Consider the following 15,344-nt stretch of genomic DNA (forward strand, 5'->3'; position numbering starts at 1 on the left):
ACTGCCTTAAATACTAGAGTCATACGTTACCGTCTATAATAATTATCAATTATTTATATATTTATATATATATATGTGTGTATATATATATTTATATCTTTATATATATATATACTATTTATATATATTCTAGACTTAACCGCTTAAATATTTAGCAATTAATAATATTAATTTAATTTATTATTATTATATTATTATTTCTTTTATTAATGTAGGAGAACGGGCTGGCGTTAATACGCAGTTTCGGCCATAATTAGCCTAACGCAGCGCGCGTTGTTACCTCTTCCGGTTTCTGTCTGACGGTCGGTCTTCCTGTCGCTCTTCTCGTCTTTTTCCTCTGGTCTACTCTGGACGTCTTCCCCGTTGCGCGTCAGTTTTTTCCCTTATTCATCAACAGGATTAATTTTCTTCTCTCTATCTATAGTTGCATCCAACTGGATTCGACTAATGCTCTAAATTCTTTCTTAATGCATTATTGCATATTCGCGTAATATTACATCCGGTTATTTACAATCCGGATTTCGAAGTTGCATCGATTAGATCTTATTTGATAGTTGCCTTCTGTTCGACATTATCCGTTTTTTAATATATTGCAACTTTTGATCATTATTTATATCTTTGTATTTATACAGTAGGCGTGTTATTTTTTTCGTCCAGAGATCGTCCACTGTTTAGCTGCCTCAAATCGTCCGTGTTGCTTATTATATCAGGCGACCGTGCTGCGTTCTGCCGTCTCGTCCATCCTGACGAAAAAGAATTAAAAGTTCAACAAGTTAAAATTTGTCTTCTGAAAAAAGCGACCAGTTTTTATTTCAAATGGACTTATACAGCCGACGTAAAATAAAAAGGGACTTCAAATTTCTTTTTAAAGACATATTTGAATCTTGTAAGTGTCTTTTAAATGTGTAAAAATTAAGAATTGTCTTTTTTTATACGAATTATTAAAAAAATAGGGTTTATTTTATCGTTCACTGTTTTTATTGTTTCCCATCAAGATAAATATTATATCAAAGGTTTGTAAGATGGGAGAAAAAACTAAACTATTTAGCATGTTGTAGACAGCAATATTAATAAACGTTCTTAATAAATTTACCTCAACATAAAATGTATATACAACTCGACGAAATATTGTCGATGGCACACATACCTGTTATTAGGTCTTAACAAGGCTCAATGGTAGCCATTAGTGAACGCCGCTGGTATTAGAGGACCCTGGAACAATACAATATATCGGTCTCATCAACCTTCCCATAAAAATAATGATTATTACACAAGGGTGAGCATAAAGATAAACCTTTACATTTGCCTGCATATCTAAAATTGCAGCGTGCAATTGCGGTACTTGGTCTTTGAGGTTGTAAAATCTTTTTTTCTTTTTTGCTATTTCTCAAAATTCCATAATATAAAGATAATAATAAGTGACAAAAATGCAAAGGGTAATACGCGAAGTGATGTTACATGGGAAGAGTCTTGGGTATATTAAATATATTGATATTGCAAAGAATGAATAGATTAGATAAATCCTATAAATAATATTAAATTTATTTTCGATACAAGCCAATGTAATAATTGTTATACTATACCTGACGGACCAGAGATGTATTCAGAAAATATAGAATCAGAATATAGAATGTATAAAGCGTATATAATATGTACATAGAAGCAATCTTCTTTTGTGAGATTGATAACCGGTTGCATTAAATATATGTTCGCAAGAAGATATTGTATATCCACATTTGTTTGTTATAAATGCATAAAGCTGATGAAATTGCAATGTGGAACGAAGCGATAAAGAGCTTAGTTGATGGTCAAATAATTCTTTAATTTTGGCAATATTTTATTACATTAGTGTAAAATTCATTTCAAATTTTTGCATGCGATATAAATTAAAGAAAAAAAAAATATGAATTTTTGCATCAAATTTATCTGGATAATTTGTTTGTTTTATCAGCCGCAAATATTTGTTGAGAAACGTTTAAACATCGATAATATATTTGATCTTCTGTATTTATTATAATTAAAATGCGATGTAAAAACTTTCTTTAATTAGATTTTGTTTCTAACCGTTACTTTCTACTGATATATCTTCCGGTTTTACTTCGTATCTGTTAACTAAAATGAAATTTTATTTAGTTGATGAAATTCGATTAATGAAACTCGAGGGAAACAATTCACTTGTTGTGGATACAATAAGATCGCAGCTTATGATGTTAGCGGTAGAACAAATTAGCAGTGACTAAATCGTATATTGCTGCTCATAAAATACGAAAGTATGAGACTTTCGACTAGGCCTTTTATCCTTTCGTTCCATCTGTTTATCGGGAGGGGCCCGATCCGGTGAACAAAAAGGGAGCATTAAATGGACTTACGGGACTGTAGTTGAGCGGGGCACGGGATACGGCGATCGCGGGGAACGCGGTCGTGGGGGGCTGCGGGCTAGCTGCGGCCTGGACGTAGCTTGCGACTGACTGGTAGTTGTTCATCACTGCAACGAACCCGCGTCAATGTTCACCCTCTTATTACGATCGAACGGATGTCGTTCAGACGAGAAGAAGCCTCACGAGTGAAGCTCCTTCTCACCTCCCGCGAAACCCGCAAAACGCGAAAACACTTGTAAATTTGCTTCCGAATTTAGACTTTGTTGAGAAATATCAATAATAATTCTTTAAAATATCTTCAATTACTGTGGTCCAGTTTATAGGTAATATAATCACTGTAGTTTGATCATTCTTGTAATAACATTATTGTTTTACATTAATATCAGTTTTTTTATTTATCTTCACTAACTGAAAGAAAAGTAATTTTTCTTACAAAGTCAATGTACGAAGGTTTAGCTTTGACTGTGTCAGAGTAGTTGAGAATCTAAAAATATGTCATCTCTTTTATTTAACCATTAAATAACTGCAGATTAAATGACGATTAAACCGCATTTAATTTTCAATCCTGTAATTATAGCGTACACTATTTAACAACAATTAAACATCTGAATGACAATTATGGGACGTGTATATTCGGATTGTTTCATTCTACCCGCGATAGCGATACGAGCGTTGCATGCCTTATCCTTTTTAGGAATCTTCCATGCAAGTACCTTGAGGCACGTTGCTCCGTTGGCGTTTGCCCCTAGTTTTTAGTTTTTTCGTCGCTTTTCGCTTACTAATATCAAACTCATTTCAGTTGTATAATGATACGCTCTAGCAGGTTAAATCTCATTAGAGATAAGATTCTTTAACTCATATATACTATAGTGTGATGTTCGTTATAACGAGCTCACGCATATTCGTGCACAAATGAACGACGACAATCTCTGGTCTACATTTTACTTCAAGGACTGTGCAATGACATGTTAAATGACCGCGCGTTTAAATGATCACGTAAATGCCGTTATATCGATGAGTACGTATCTCGTTTGCACACATTAAATACAAGGAAAAGGATAGAGTCCATTTAACGAATATCTTCTCATAATTTCATTAGAAAAGAAACAGGAAGGAATGAAAGAAGACACTCATGAAGCACATTGCAAGGCAGCCTTTACATACGATCATAGAGGTAATAAGAAAGCGCCTTGCACATATATGTATGACATTGTACAACACGTCAGTGGGGCAAGCAACGCAATCGCACGAGGCAGTGATGACGATCGACTTTGAAAAGTAACTAGATACAACAGGCTTTCGACTACGATTACTGTTCGAATGTTTGGTTTGCACGAGGGTTGATTTTCCCTCGTGCTCTTGAGAAGTCAAACGCAAAAATTGACAAGGTTCGTTCGATTTAGAAAGGCCACAAATGACGAAAACTAAACTTACCCCATTTCACGTTCAACTCTCGAAATAAAGACCCCGCGTGAGATTACAACGAGAGAAAATAAAATATGAGACGACACTATGATGCGGATAATTACGAAATTTGATGCATTGGGAAATAAGTTAAAAATTAAATTGTACGAATACTTTTTTAAAACATGTGTTTTTTTGTTATTAATATTAAATAAATTTATATATAAATCTGAGGATTACTAATCGAAATAATAAATTATTTCATCCCTCATGTCGATTATAGCGAAAATAAGGAAATTTAGTAATAATTTTCTATTTCTTCTTAAAGAATTTAATAAAATAATCTTGTTCTCCCTTTTGCATCAAATTCAATTGTTGGCAAGAGAAAATAATATTAATCTAATAAATCAATAAATAATACTAATCTAGAGCTAATTTTTCACAAATAATTGCACATTAAATAATGTTCTTTCTAATGATATAAATCTTTTGGATATTTCTAATTTTTTACTATGCTGTTTGTCTGCTTTTGCAACTGGAATATTTCGTGTTACAGTAAAGCGACATGGGAAATATATGTTACTTCCGCGAGCTTTTTCTGCACGTTAACGAATGATATTTGATACATAATGCACAGCAAGGATTAAGTACTAATGCGATTACTATGTTTATAGAATGTTCGAAACTCTCTTTCTAAACCCTGCCAACAACTGCCCTTCGTTCCCATACATATAAAAGTAACAAGGAGCGAAATCATAGCGGAACTACTCTACGCTACTTTCGAAGCTGTATCACACACAGGAAAACAGTGTCTCGGCGTGTCGTCCGCATTCTGAAACTTTAGCACTCGTAAAAACTCTGACAGATAGCCAATAAGAAGCGGCGGAGATTAATGCATCTGACTCAAGCAATTCCGTATATCGCGCTCATGTTGTTCGCGCGCAAGAGCTCGCGTAAATGTCATACGGTACGTACTTTCGGATTAACGGCGGTCACGAAAGCGAAAGAGGAAAAAGACGACGGGGAAAACAAGAAGGAAGAAGAAGAAGAAGAGAAAGAAATAGTAGAGAAGAGAGTGAGTGTGCGGTGACGAGGAGAGAGATCGTAAGCGGGCGGTACGCGAAGAATTTGAAACTCTCTCGAGGCAGGCGAGGAAAAGAGAGACCGATGCGGTGACGAGGCCACGGGAAACCGAAAACGCCCCGCCGTATAATCTAAAAACCCATTCAGCTTTTAAACTCTTGACAATGGCGGCCGGTTACAAAGTTTTCTGCTGGTACCATAGCGAGAGGAAGGCGCGTAGGGATCGTCGGAGTCGGTGCCGTCGGAGGAGGGACGAGCGCGATTCAAAAGTTTGATTTATTTGAGAGGAGATTGCGGACGGCACGACGCGACGGCGCGGACGCGGGCGGGGCACTCAGATCGGGGGCAGATTCTAGATGGGGAGTACGACAAAAAAAAAGAATAGAAGAACTACAGAGGCGTATTTCGCTGCCGGCATCCCGGCGCCTTCGCGTGTGTGGCACTCTTCTCTTCGGGAATGCCTGTATGCTGATCGCTTCTTTTCCTTCCGTTCTCCCGCGTCTCTCCGCGATTCGACAGGAAGTGATGATCGCGTGATAACAGAGAGATGAAAAGTAACGAGACGGAGTATCTGTTTAGGATTCAATAATATTTTTCTTTAGGAAATGACGTTATTTTATAGCGAGATGAAGGAAGGTGTATAAAGAAACAGGAAGTTTTCACTAAACTTGAGAAATTATTCGTCTCTGCTTTTATTATCTGGCAGAATAAGCGATAAGATCTCACTTACTTTATTGATATTCCGAGAATAACATCACGAATGACGTTATTGACTTCCTACGATAGTTTCCTTTGGTTGTGTCAAGACTTATATTATACAAGTATATATAATATGGTAGTTATTAATAAAATATTTCTACGTATAATAGTCATGCACAGTAATGATATCAATCATGCAACAATAGCCATGCTTTCAGTTGCTCGCGTACACGAATCGTAATCGTCTTCTGAAATTACAGACATTAACCGATCGAAATCTTTCTCCGACTGTTATTATTTCACTAAATGGAGATTGATTCTTGAGAATTAACATGAAATGGTAAAATTGGAAATCTTAGAGGATAATGTTTCGCAAAATTATCCATTTCCATACTTAGAAGTAAAATTTAGTTTGAGAAAATATCGCAGCAAAATACTGGACGTATTAAAATGAGATGGCAAAAGCAATGATTGATTCGAACGTAATATTGCGTTTAACGTTTTATTCCGCAATATTCCGTTCATGCGACCGTGAGTATTCTCTTAAAGATATTGCGCACAATCCTTACTGCTTGCAATCTCGCGTGACTAGTTAACGAAAAAGCCATCATAGCCGAAATTGTTTGCATTTCTGGGCGAATCGATCGCGACGCGACGAAGCGAGTTGAGAAAGCGCATTACATTCGCAGTCAAGGAGAAGAAAAACTTTTAAAACGTACCAGAAAGTGCTTGTGTAAGTAAGGGCGTGTTGTTGTTTGGGGTGAGTTGTCCATTGGTTAGATCCACTGAAACATAAAACTTCGGTCACAACTGCGCCATACTTGAAACACACGTATGTGCTGTTGCTATTCATTTCGTCGACTATCACTCGGCAATAGTCTAAAAGCTAATATGTATATATAAAATATACATATATTATATATTCATATATGTAAAAGGAAAAAAAAGAAAAGAATAGAACAGAGAAATGATGACGCGCCAGATAGACGATTGAAGAGATTTATTGCAGACGCAAAAAAGTGATTTTTCTGAATGTGTTGCTTTGTCAATCGTCTCTCTTGTTTTCGAGTTTCGTCCGAGGATGTCGACAATCCTCGAGTGTATACGTGCCTTCTGCCTCTCGTCTTCGATACACTCAAGTGTGAAAAGTGGCTCTTAAACGTTCGTACAGACACCGTGGTTCTTCTATCGCGGAAAATTACATTCGACGGATGAGTTCGCGCGTGTAAGGAAACACGTTGAAAATAACGGAAGCGCCATACATCGCCGAAAAGTGTGACAGGTGTTTTCTTTAGGCACTTAGAAAGCTCTTGCTCGTATCGTTGGTATCAGCTTTCTCCATCGGGCGAGGATGCTCGAAACCGCGTTGGCGTTTACTGCCACGACTACGGTTTCGATTCGGATGCAGCATCGGCTGGCTGTGGCAATAATGGAACCTAGGGGTATCGATCGCCGTCGAAACTACAGTGCGAGAGACTCCCTAGAGTAGCACTCGATGCATCGAAATGCACTTCGATATTAATATGCATTTTCTGTACAGAATAGACGAAGGCAGAAACGAACGAAACGCGATAAACGAGGCGGGACGATTCAGGAAGAATTCTTGAGAAATGGTTGTACTTCGAAAGATCGCGCATAGGGGATTTCTGCAAATAGAGATAGAAAGAAAGTGAGAGAGAGAGAGAGAGAGAGAGAAACGGATGATGGTGAAAAAAGTACGCGAGCGTATGCGTGAGACGTGAGTATGTATGTAAAAGATGGATAGACAAACGAAGAAAGAGAAGGAGGTGTTTCGAAGTGCGTATTTCGAGCAAAGTGAATGTCGACTTCATACATTTCTTCCGGAGTGCATTGCGTTGGACGTGTTGCATCGGCGTCTCTGTATACGCGCGGCCTGCATTCTCACTTCCTGTTCCGTGGTAGTACACCGCCGGCACTCCTAACATTAATAAAGAACAAGAAGAAAGCTGAGAATGATGAGAAACAAAAACGGGGACGGGGAGTACGATCTGTAATGCGAATTGTTGCTGTGGTTAAGAAGAGACAAAGATTTATGTTAACGTACTGCGTGAATTAAATAACGCATTGTATTATTGCGTAGAAGCATTCCTATGCTTATGCTACAACTTAACTCTGACAACGTGCGTAGCTGCGTGATTTTTACATATAGAAAAATATCATTCTATTGCTAAGAAAAGTGATCACTCAATTTACTCTCCCTTATTATTAAGTAATGATTATCTTTAATAAAGAAAATTTTCTTAATATTATAATCATAAAAAATATATTTATTATAAATTTTAAAAAATTCATTATTATTATGTGCTCAAAGAATTACTTTTTTTTAAAGAATATTATAAAATTGATCGAAAAACCTATATAATAAGCGAATCGTATTCGTTTTAATTTAATAATCTTGATTGAAGTATTAAATTTACTAGGATTCGGAATATATTTTGAATATATTTGATGCTTGTGATGAACTTGTAATAAATTTGCGGATATATGAAGTTTTGAAATACTTGAAACAAGTAATTATTATTACGTACAGTATTTCTATGTGTAGACACCGTAACATAAATATGTATATTTAATTCATATTCAATATTTAAATTGCATTTATGTTGTCAAGTTATAAAAAACACTGTAACGCGCGGTAATATATGATAACATAAATTATATTTGCTAATTGAAATGTTTAAATTGCAATTACTAAAACATAAAAAAATTCTTTTATATTTCTTATACTTTCTATTTCATTTCCTTTAACGTTATATTATTTTTGTAATTACACATTTTTTTATGTTTATCTTTATTAATTTCTGAATAGGTATACATGTACGTTTTAGCTAATAGAAAATATAATTTAAATTTATCAATTATAATTTGATTAGTTGCATTTTATTGAACGATGCGTGGATATTATTAGCTACATATTACCAGATTGTTTCATTCTGTTATATTGTTAATAGTTTAACTAAATTGCGATTTGCAAAATGAATAGTATTGTCACGCATTACGAGAACATTAAAAAAATTAAAAAGAAAGTTACACTTGTAAAAGGTTAAATAAAGCATTTAAGATTGCCATCAAATGTAAACGTGTCAGCGAAATAAATACTGTTTCAATTTAGTAGATATTACTTCGTGGTAGGTCATATAAAAGAGGATCGTGGAAAAACTGGAAAAATTCAAATAAGAGATGCAATGGAAATAGCTAGGAATAGAAGCGGGTTAAGCTTTTATATATATATATATATATATAGAATATATATATATACATATATGTATGTATATATTTTTTCATATCTAGATGGATGCTCACAGCGTAAAGTGCTAAAGATTAATTTCTCAATAACAGTATTTTTTCCTAATACTTAATACAAAAGTGATAGAGAACGCAAATTTTATATACATACACTCATTAAATCTCAAATTAAAAATAATTACAATTATACAATAGTATTCGAATTTTAAGTACTTTCACACAAATAAGAATAATTTTAATTTAAATAAGTTAAATTTTAGGAATGTAAATACATAACAAATTCTCAATTTATTTTAAATAGACTTTAATTAATTAATTAATTATTAATTAATTAATTAAAGTATTTAATTTAATGTACTTAAAAAAAAATAATGTCAAAAAATGTGTGATATAACAAAATGCGATTTTTAATAAATCGTATATATATAACATTGATATGTAATTAAAAATGTAGAATATGAAATGAAATTACAACTATTAATGCTAAATTAAAAATAATATTACGTATATATATATATATATAAATACAATTAAAAATTATTTATTTAAATTCAGTCTTTAAGCTTCAAAAAGATTCGTCGAGTATATTCTTCTTGTAGGCTATTTTAGAAAATTATAACAAGTTATATCTTCACTATATTTTATGCAAACAACTTAAAATATCGCAGGATTTCATCTAAGAACACCAAATCTCAATCAAAAATGCTAGCAAGTATTTTATTTTGAAAAAATTATGTTTACTTAATGAATATTGATACATAATTCAAATTATAATATACTGAGAAAAATGGTCTGATTGGATTAAATAGTGATTCTGGTGGAAAGTGGACAAATCAGAATTTTCTAGTTAATCTACTAGAATTATAGTTAAAATAACTAAAATTCTGATTGATATAATTATTCTGAAAAAAATATGAATTCTAGTAGATTTTACCACATTGTATCAACCAGAATTCTGCTAAATTTAATCAGAAAATTCTGATTCGTTCATTTTCAACATAAAATTTTTTTTAGTGTACAACTACATACTTTTAGTATTATAAGATTACAAAGTATTATAAGATAAAATTAAAAATTATGAAAGAAAGAGTGCACAAAGAAAAGAATGTTTTCCTTTTTTCTGATATTAATGTAATAAATTGAATTTTGATGTTTCTAGAATTCAAAGCACAACAAGAAGCGGGAATAACTCTTTAACGTATAAATCATATTACGCATAAGCGATTGTGTATGTGCGAAGTGCAATGTGTATAATTTAAGAATGGAATCGGGAATATGGGAATACTGTTGAAGATCGAAATCATATTTTTGATGCATCGTTAATATGAGGGAAGGAAATGGCCCTTCTCTCTCTCTCTCTCTATATATATATATATCTCATCGTGGCGACATGTTTTCATGGAGAAGCCTCGTTTTGGGCGTGCAACTATCGGCGCTGATAACGCGATTGCGAGAGAGGGTGAATGGACCATAAATCGTGGATCGACGTGATTTGTATGGGGTATCACGACGCTTAATGGTGTGGCTTGTCTCTATCGACATGCTCTGACCGGAAGTTCCGAGCTGCCATAGTTAGAGGGAAACACTCTGTAGACCTGTCCGCCGTAACCTGACGATTTACGTGCGTTCATATCTTTTCGATATTTGGACCATGAATGAATCGCGTCCGAAAGAATATAGATATGTAAATTAAAAAAAAGTTTTAAATTCAAGATAATTTGAAGAAAATTAGATAGAAATTTGAAATAGAAGTATATTTTCTATAGAAATTAGATTCATATGTCGGAATCTGACTTGAGTCATAAATCAATGCGGCAAAAATTATTTGTGCAATTAAAATGTATATTCTTAATGATACATAGTTTCAACTTATGTTAACAATAATGTGCTTAATAAGCACATTAAAATATTTTCTTCGATATTATGTGATTTATATTTTGGTTAGAAAAGAAGTAAATAACAATGAAACGAGAGAGAAAAAATATAATAAATATTCGAAAAGTGATAAAAAGAGGCAGAAAGAGAAGAGAGAGTGTCGCGCGTGGGTCTCGGGTCGGACAGGTTGACGAATGAAACGGAAATCCTTGCCAGCGGGCGTTTATCGGAAGTTTCATAAAAAGAAAGGGGCCGCACACGTCCATGTCCAGCCCTCGAAACGGGTGCGGCTTCCGGATTTCGCGACAACCGACGGTTGTACCGATAGCTTTTTGGGGTCGTATCTCGATCCGGCCAAAAATAGCGATACACATAAGCACACATGTATATCTCTTATACACAAGTGGTCAGGTACGTATATACAGGGTACTTCGGAGATTGCTCGCTTTCTGTAAACGACAGATATTATAGGCAGGCGCAAAAGATGTTAGAAATATATTCAATATCGTAATCGTAATGTTAGAAAAATAATAATTACTAAATATTACGAAACATCATTATACTACGCTCAAATTATATGCAATTGGTTTGCAACCGTCAATAAAACGGTTAGCGGTGATTTAAATTGTAAATAAAATATGAAATCATGTTTTGCAGATAAATTTCAAATGGATCGTTTTAATACAATTTGATACTGTGTTACCGAGATATACAATATCGAAAAAGCTCGTGAGAAGTTGAATATACTCTCTTACGAGATGTTGGAATGAACATCTCTAAATTCTTCAAAAATTCTTTAGCGGATAAAAGCGTACGACCTCTGAGGCACCTTATATAAATACGTATATACTAAGTATATACTAAGTCTGCCCGTGGAAATCCTTATTGCCTGGGTTTGGCCGTCCATCGAAACGACCGACGCGTAGGGATCTAGGCCAAGAGTTCATCTATTTCGAGTGTATCTCCAGCTGACGTAAACGCGATCGAGACTTTAGATAAGGACTTCACGCCGCGAAATCTAGGGGACTCCGAGTAGTAGAAACTTGTTAGCTTTGAGTCCCAAATTCTGACGTCCACTCAGAGTTGGTTGAAGGAGAGTGACGGATCAGCCGAAAGCTACCACTAAAATGAAGAACATTCGACTTATAAAGAATGTATCAATACGTTTGTCATGAGATAATTCCGTCCTGAAAATTGGTTCTGCATCGAAATTGAAGACTTATCGAGAGAGCTTATACATATTTTGAAACAAACTATGTACCTGTTTAAAAAGGGTTTCAGTAAGAAACTGCACGTGAAGTTGTATGAAGATAGAAAAAGTTTTTTTCTTAGGATATTAGATATATTTTTAGATATTGTTAAGATATACTTTTTCTGTAGAATTATATTTGCTTTTTTTTTTTAAAAGAAGCTATATCAATGAACAATTTATAAGCGCATATTCTCACAGAAGCTTGAAAGTTTCCTTTCTTCTCCGTTTCTTTCTATCGCAGATTAAGGGACAATAGGCAACCAAATGATAAAAAAGACGTTGCAAATGTAATAAGGATTACTTTATGCTGCGCGTCACCATATTTAGAATATTTAAAGATTCTTCTAATGAAAAAGAATGAAAAAGTATGAAAATGATTAATTAAATAAAGCATTACCAATCAGCTCTTGTTTCCATATTCCAGATGCATATTCTATTTTTATATTTCATAATTTTTTATTGTAAATAAGTAGCGTGCATGTTTAAAGAAAATATATTATATGTTAAATTGATGTTATTTCATAATGCAAATATATGTGACATAATAATTGCATAAGCAGAACGCATTGCAAATGATTAGTATTTTTCAATCAATTACAAAGGAAGATTTTAAAATGTCGAAATCCCTGAAAGCATTTGATTCGTTTTGAACACACGCAACACAAGTATACAATAGATTTAAATGCTGTGAGGACAGTCCCATATAAGAGCGCCGTAATGTTGATTTTCATGTGATAACAGCCACATTGAAGCGGACAGATCCTAACCATTGTCATAACGGTGAGAAGCCTCTATTCTTCCATAATTAAAGAGTGAAGTGCATAACATCCTTGACGAAGCAACACATTGGTCGAATCATGTTGTTAATTAGTCATACAATTAAAGACGATCGTCATAACGAGCAGTTAATTCGCGCATCCATGCTCAGCAATGACGGAATTATTAAACAATGTGTTAGGTTAAGCAAATTAGTAGATATTTTCCGGATGGCAAAATCGTTAGCACATCCTAAACTACACACACGCGTTAGTGGGCTATATGCCGGTAATAATCATAACTTGTACATATTGTAGGCAAAATATATAAATATATCATCGTAACAGATTGAAGTTTCTAAACTACGAACTCGTCAGTATGTGTCACGTTGCTAACTCTAATTAGCATTCTAACGCTAGCGGTCAAATAAACGGTAAGAAATAACGACGTTCGGGCTATAAGTTTTACGACCGTTTCTAACTCAGAGATACTAGCCGCGAATACAGCAGGTGTTTATACAATTGCGTAGGGAGATACAAGGAGAGATGGACAGTTAAATTGACAGACGGACACACAACACACAAAGAAGATAATCACTCTCGTTCTATCTACGTCTAATCTACTGTTCTATGAATTCTACACAGAAGCCGCAGGCGAAACGTCGCAGCGAATCGCCTTGCCGCTTTTCAAACAATCTTTTCGAAAAAACTACTTCATCTATATATAAATTTAACTTATTATAAATTCAGAACAACACTCAAAAAACTTGTCATACACGAAGATACTTGTTACGATCGCTCGAGGTAGACTATTTTAACCCGAATATGTAACTATGACCTAAACATCTGAGAATGCCAACTACATTTCTTGATAATAAATATCAATTGGTGTAATTTAATATAAAAAACATTTTTCTCGTGTATTTTGACAACATCGTATTAAAGTATATGGATATGTTACTATCGTATGACGGAAATACGTTTTCGGCAAAACTTATGAAAAGTATTGAAAGTGTAGGTGGGCACTCCCAGCGTTATAACTCTAAATTATTTACTCTCAATATTAATTACAAAGATTAGTCGACAACGATCTGTTTTGTACTACAAACTGCTTCTAACCAGAAACTATATATATATATATAATCGTTTAACTCGATTTATCTAAATTGTCTACATCTTTGTACCACCACGGGAAGATCGGAATGTATCTCTTTCAATAACGATACTTGTCGTTTTTCGTTTAATTACAGCTATCGTTTCAGTCTTCATGTTTGATAGTTCATAAAATAAGCAATCGACCCGTTGTGGTTAAACTAGGCGTTTTTACTAGACAATATATATTAATTAATATCACTTTATATATACGGCGATGTTTCTAAAAGATAGTAGGTGTAGCTAGATGGTACATTACTCGCCCCTAGGTGACTGCATCTTCAACGAAGTCTTCGTCATCGATCTCGGCAATGGTTCCGTCCCGGACGCCTTCCCTCCATTTTTGCGATATTCAACTCGAATTCGTTTGCCTCACGAAAAAAACTGACCCATAGCCGCGCAACGTAATGAGCAAAATCGTGCGGCACGATATTACGAAAATGATAATAGAAAGCGTGAAAATAATAAAGATATTTCAGACCTTATAAGAAAAATAATATATACATACAAATCATACAACGTGTAAGAGATTACGGAAAATATTTATAAACTAAAGTAACCCTTTGGTACGTTTAACACTTTCGTGTAACACTTTTGATGGGCTATGGGTCGCGCGGGAAGATCAAGAGTGCTTTTACGAGACTGATTTCAGTTTTCACTAGAACTACATACAACCAGTTTGGATACATGCATGCTCCAACCGGCGCGCAAAGTAGCGGTCAACAGTCAAAGAGTGATAAATATTCATAAGTAGAATGCTCAAAAAGGTATGAATATACATTTACTTCTTTGATTAGTAAAAAGGCTCGTATTCTCTTAACTATAACAGTCTAGTCCTGAATCAACTGTCTAATATAAAGATCACCTTTAATGTCAGTGGGAAATAAGAATCTGATGACCTCGTTTAACGTTAAATACAATGAGAATACGAGCTAAAGTATCGAGTATCGATAGCTTTAAAGCAAGCTCTGTAAGTTGAGATTTTCCGGCATTTTGTGACTGGCCGCGAGTTCGTTTTTACTTTAAAGAGAATCCTTTCCGCGGTACATCAAGGTTAGGAAAGGATCTATAACAGTCCTCTTGTCATGCGACGTGTTATGCACACAAATCTCCCATAACACGCTCTTTCAAACAGACCTATAGACATCAGGCTAAGTTCTAGTGAAAACTAATGTTAGGCTCGAGTACTCATATGGATAATAGAACGATGGAAGATCTGGATATAACTATGTATACTATGAGCTAGGCAGCCATCCAACACCAGTACGATATACGAGATTTAAACGTATATGCGTATACGTAGAAATCAAAATGGCTCTCGTTACTTGTTAGACTATTCTAAACACTAAACGTATATTTATATGTATATATAAATATATATTGAAAGATTCCTGACCGATCAGAGATTATCTCGATACGTATTCATGCGGTAAATACGAGAATATCGTGATGTGTTACCAATTTTTTTTTATATTTGCT

General features: G+C 34.4%; 1 protein-coding gene across 3 annotated transcripts in view; it reads right to left on the bottom strand.

Moving 5' to 3' along the window:
* Window positions 1–217: 217 nt before the first annotated feature.
* Rbp6 (RNA-binding protein 6) overlaps window positions 218–15,344 on the bottom strand; it is a 701,590-nt gene continuing 686,463 nt past the window's right edge. For 2 of the 3 annotated variants that reach the window (XM_018462127.1, XM_018462129.1), the window contains 4 exons: window positions 6,284–6,349; window positions 2,370–2,485; window positions 1,148–1,212; window positions 218–743 (listed from right to left, as the gene is read on the bottom strand). In XM_018462127.1, the coding sequence (XP_018317629.1) occupies window positions 1,171–1,212; window positions 2,370–2,485; window positions 6,284–6,349 (224 nt within the window). In that variant the 3' untranslated portion in view covers window positions 218–743; window positions 1,148–1,170. Of the gene's footprint in view, window positions 744–1,147; window positions 1,213–2,369; window positions 2,486–6,283; window positions 6,350–7,398; window positions 7,504–15,344 lie in introns of all 3 variants that reach the window. The other variant, XM_018462128.1, reaches the window with a different exon arrangement.

The sequence above is a fragment of the Mycetomoellerius zeteki genome, unplaced genomic scaffold (genome assembly GCF_001594055.1).
Source record: "Mycetomoellerius zeteki isolate Tzet28-1 unplaced genomic scaffold, Tzet1.0 scaffold135, whole genome shotgun sequence".
NCBI classification, from domain to species: domain Eukaryota; kingdom Metazoa; phylum Arthropoda; class Insecta; order Hymenoptera; family Formicidae; genus Mycetomoellerius; species Mycetomoellerius zeteki.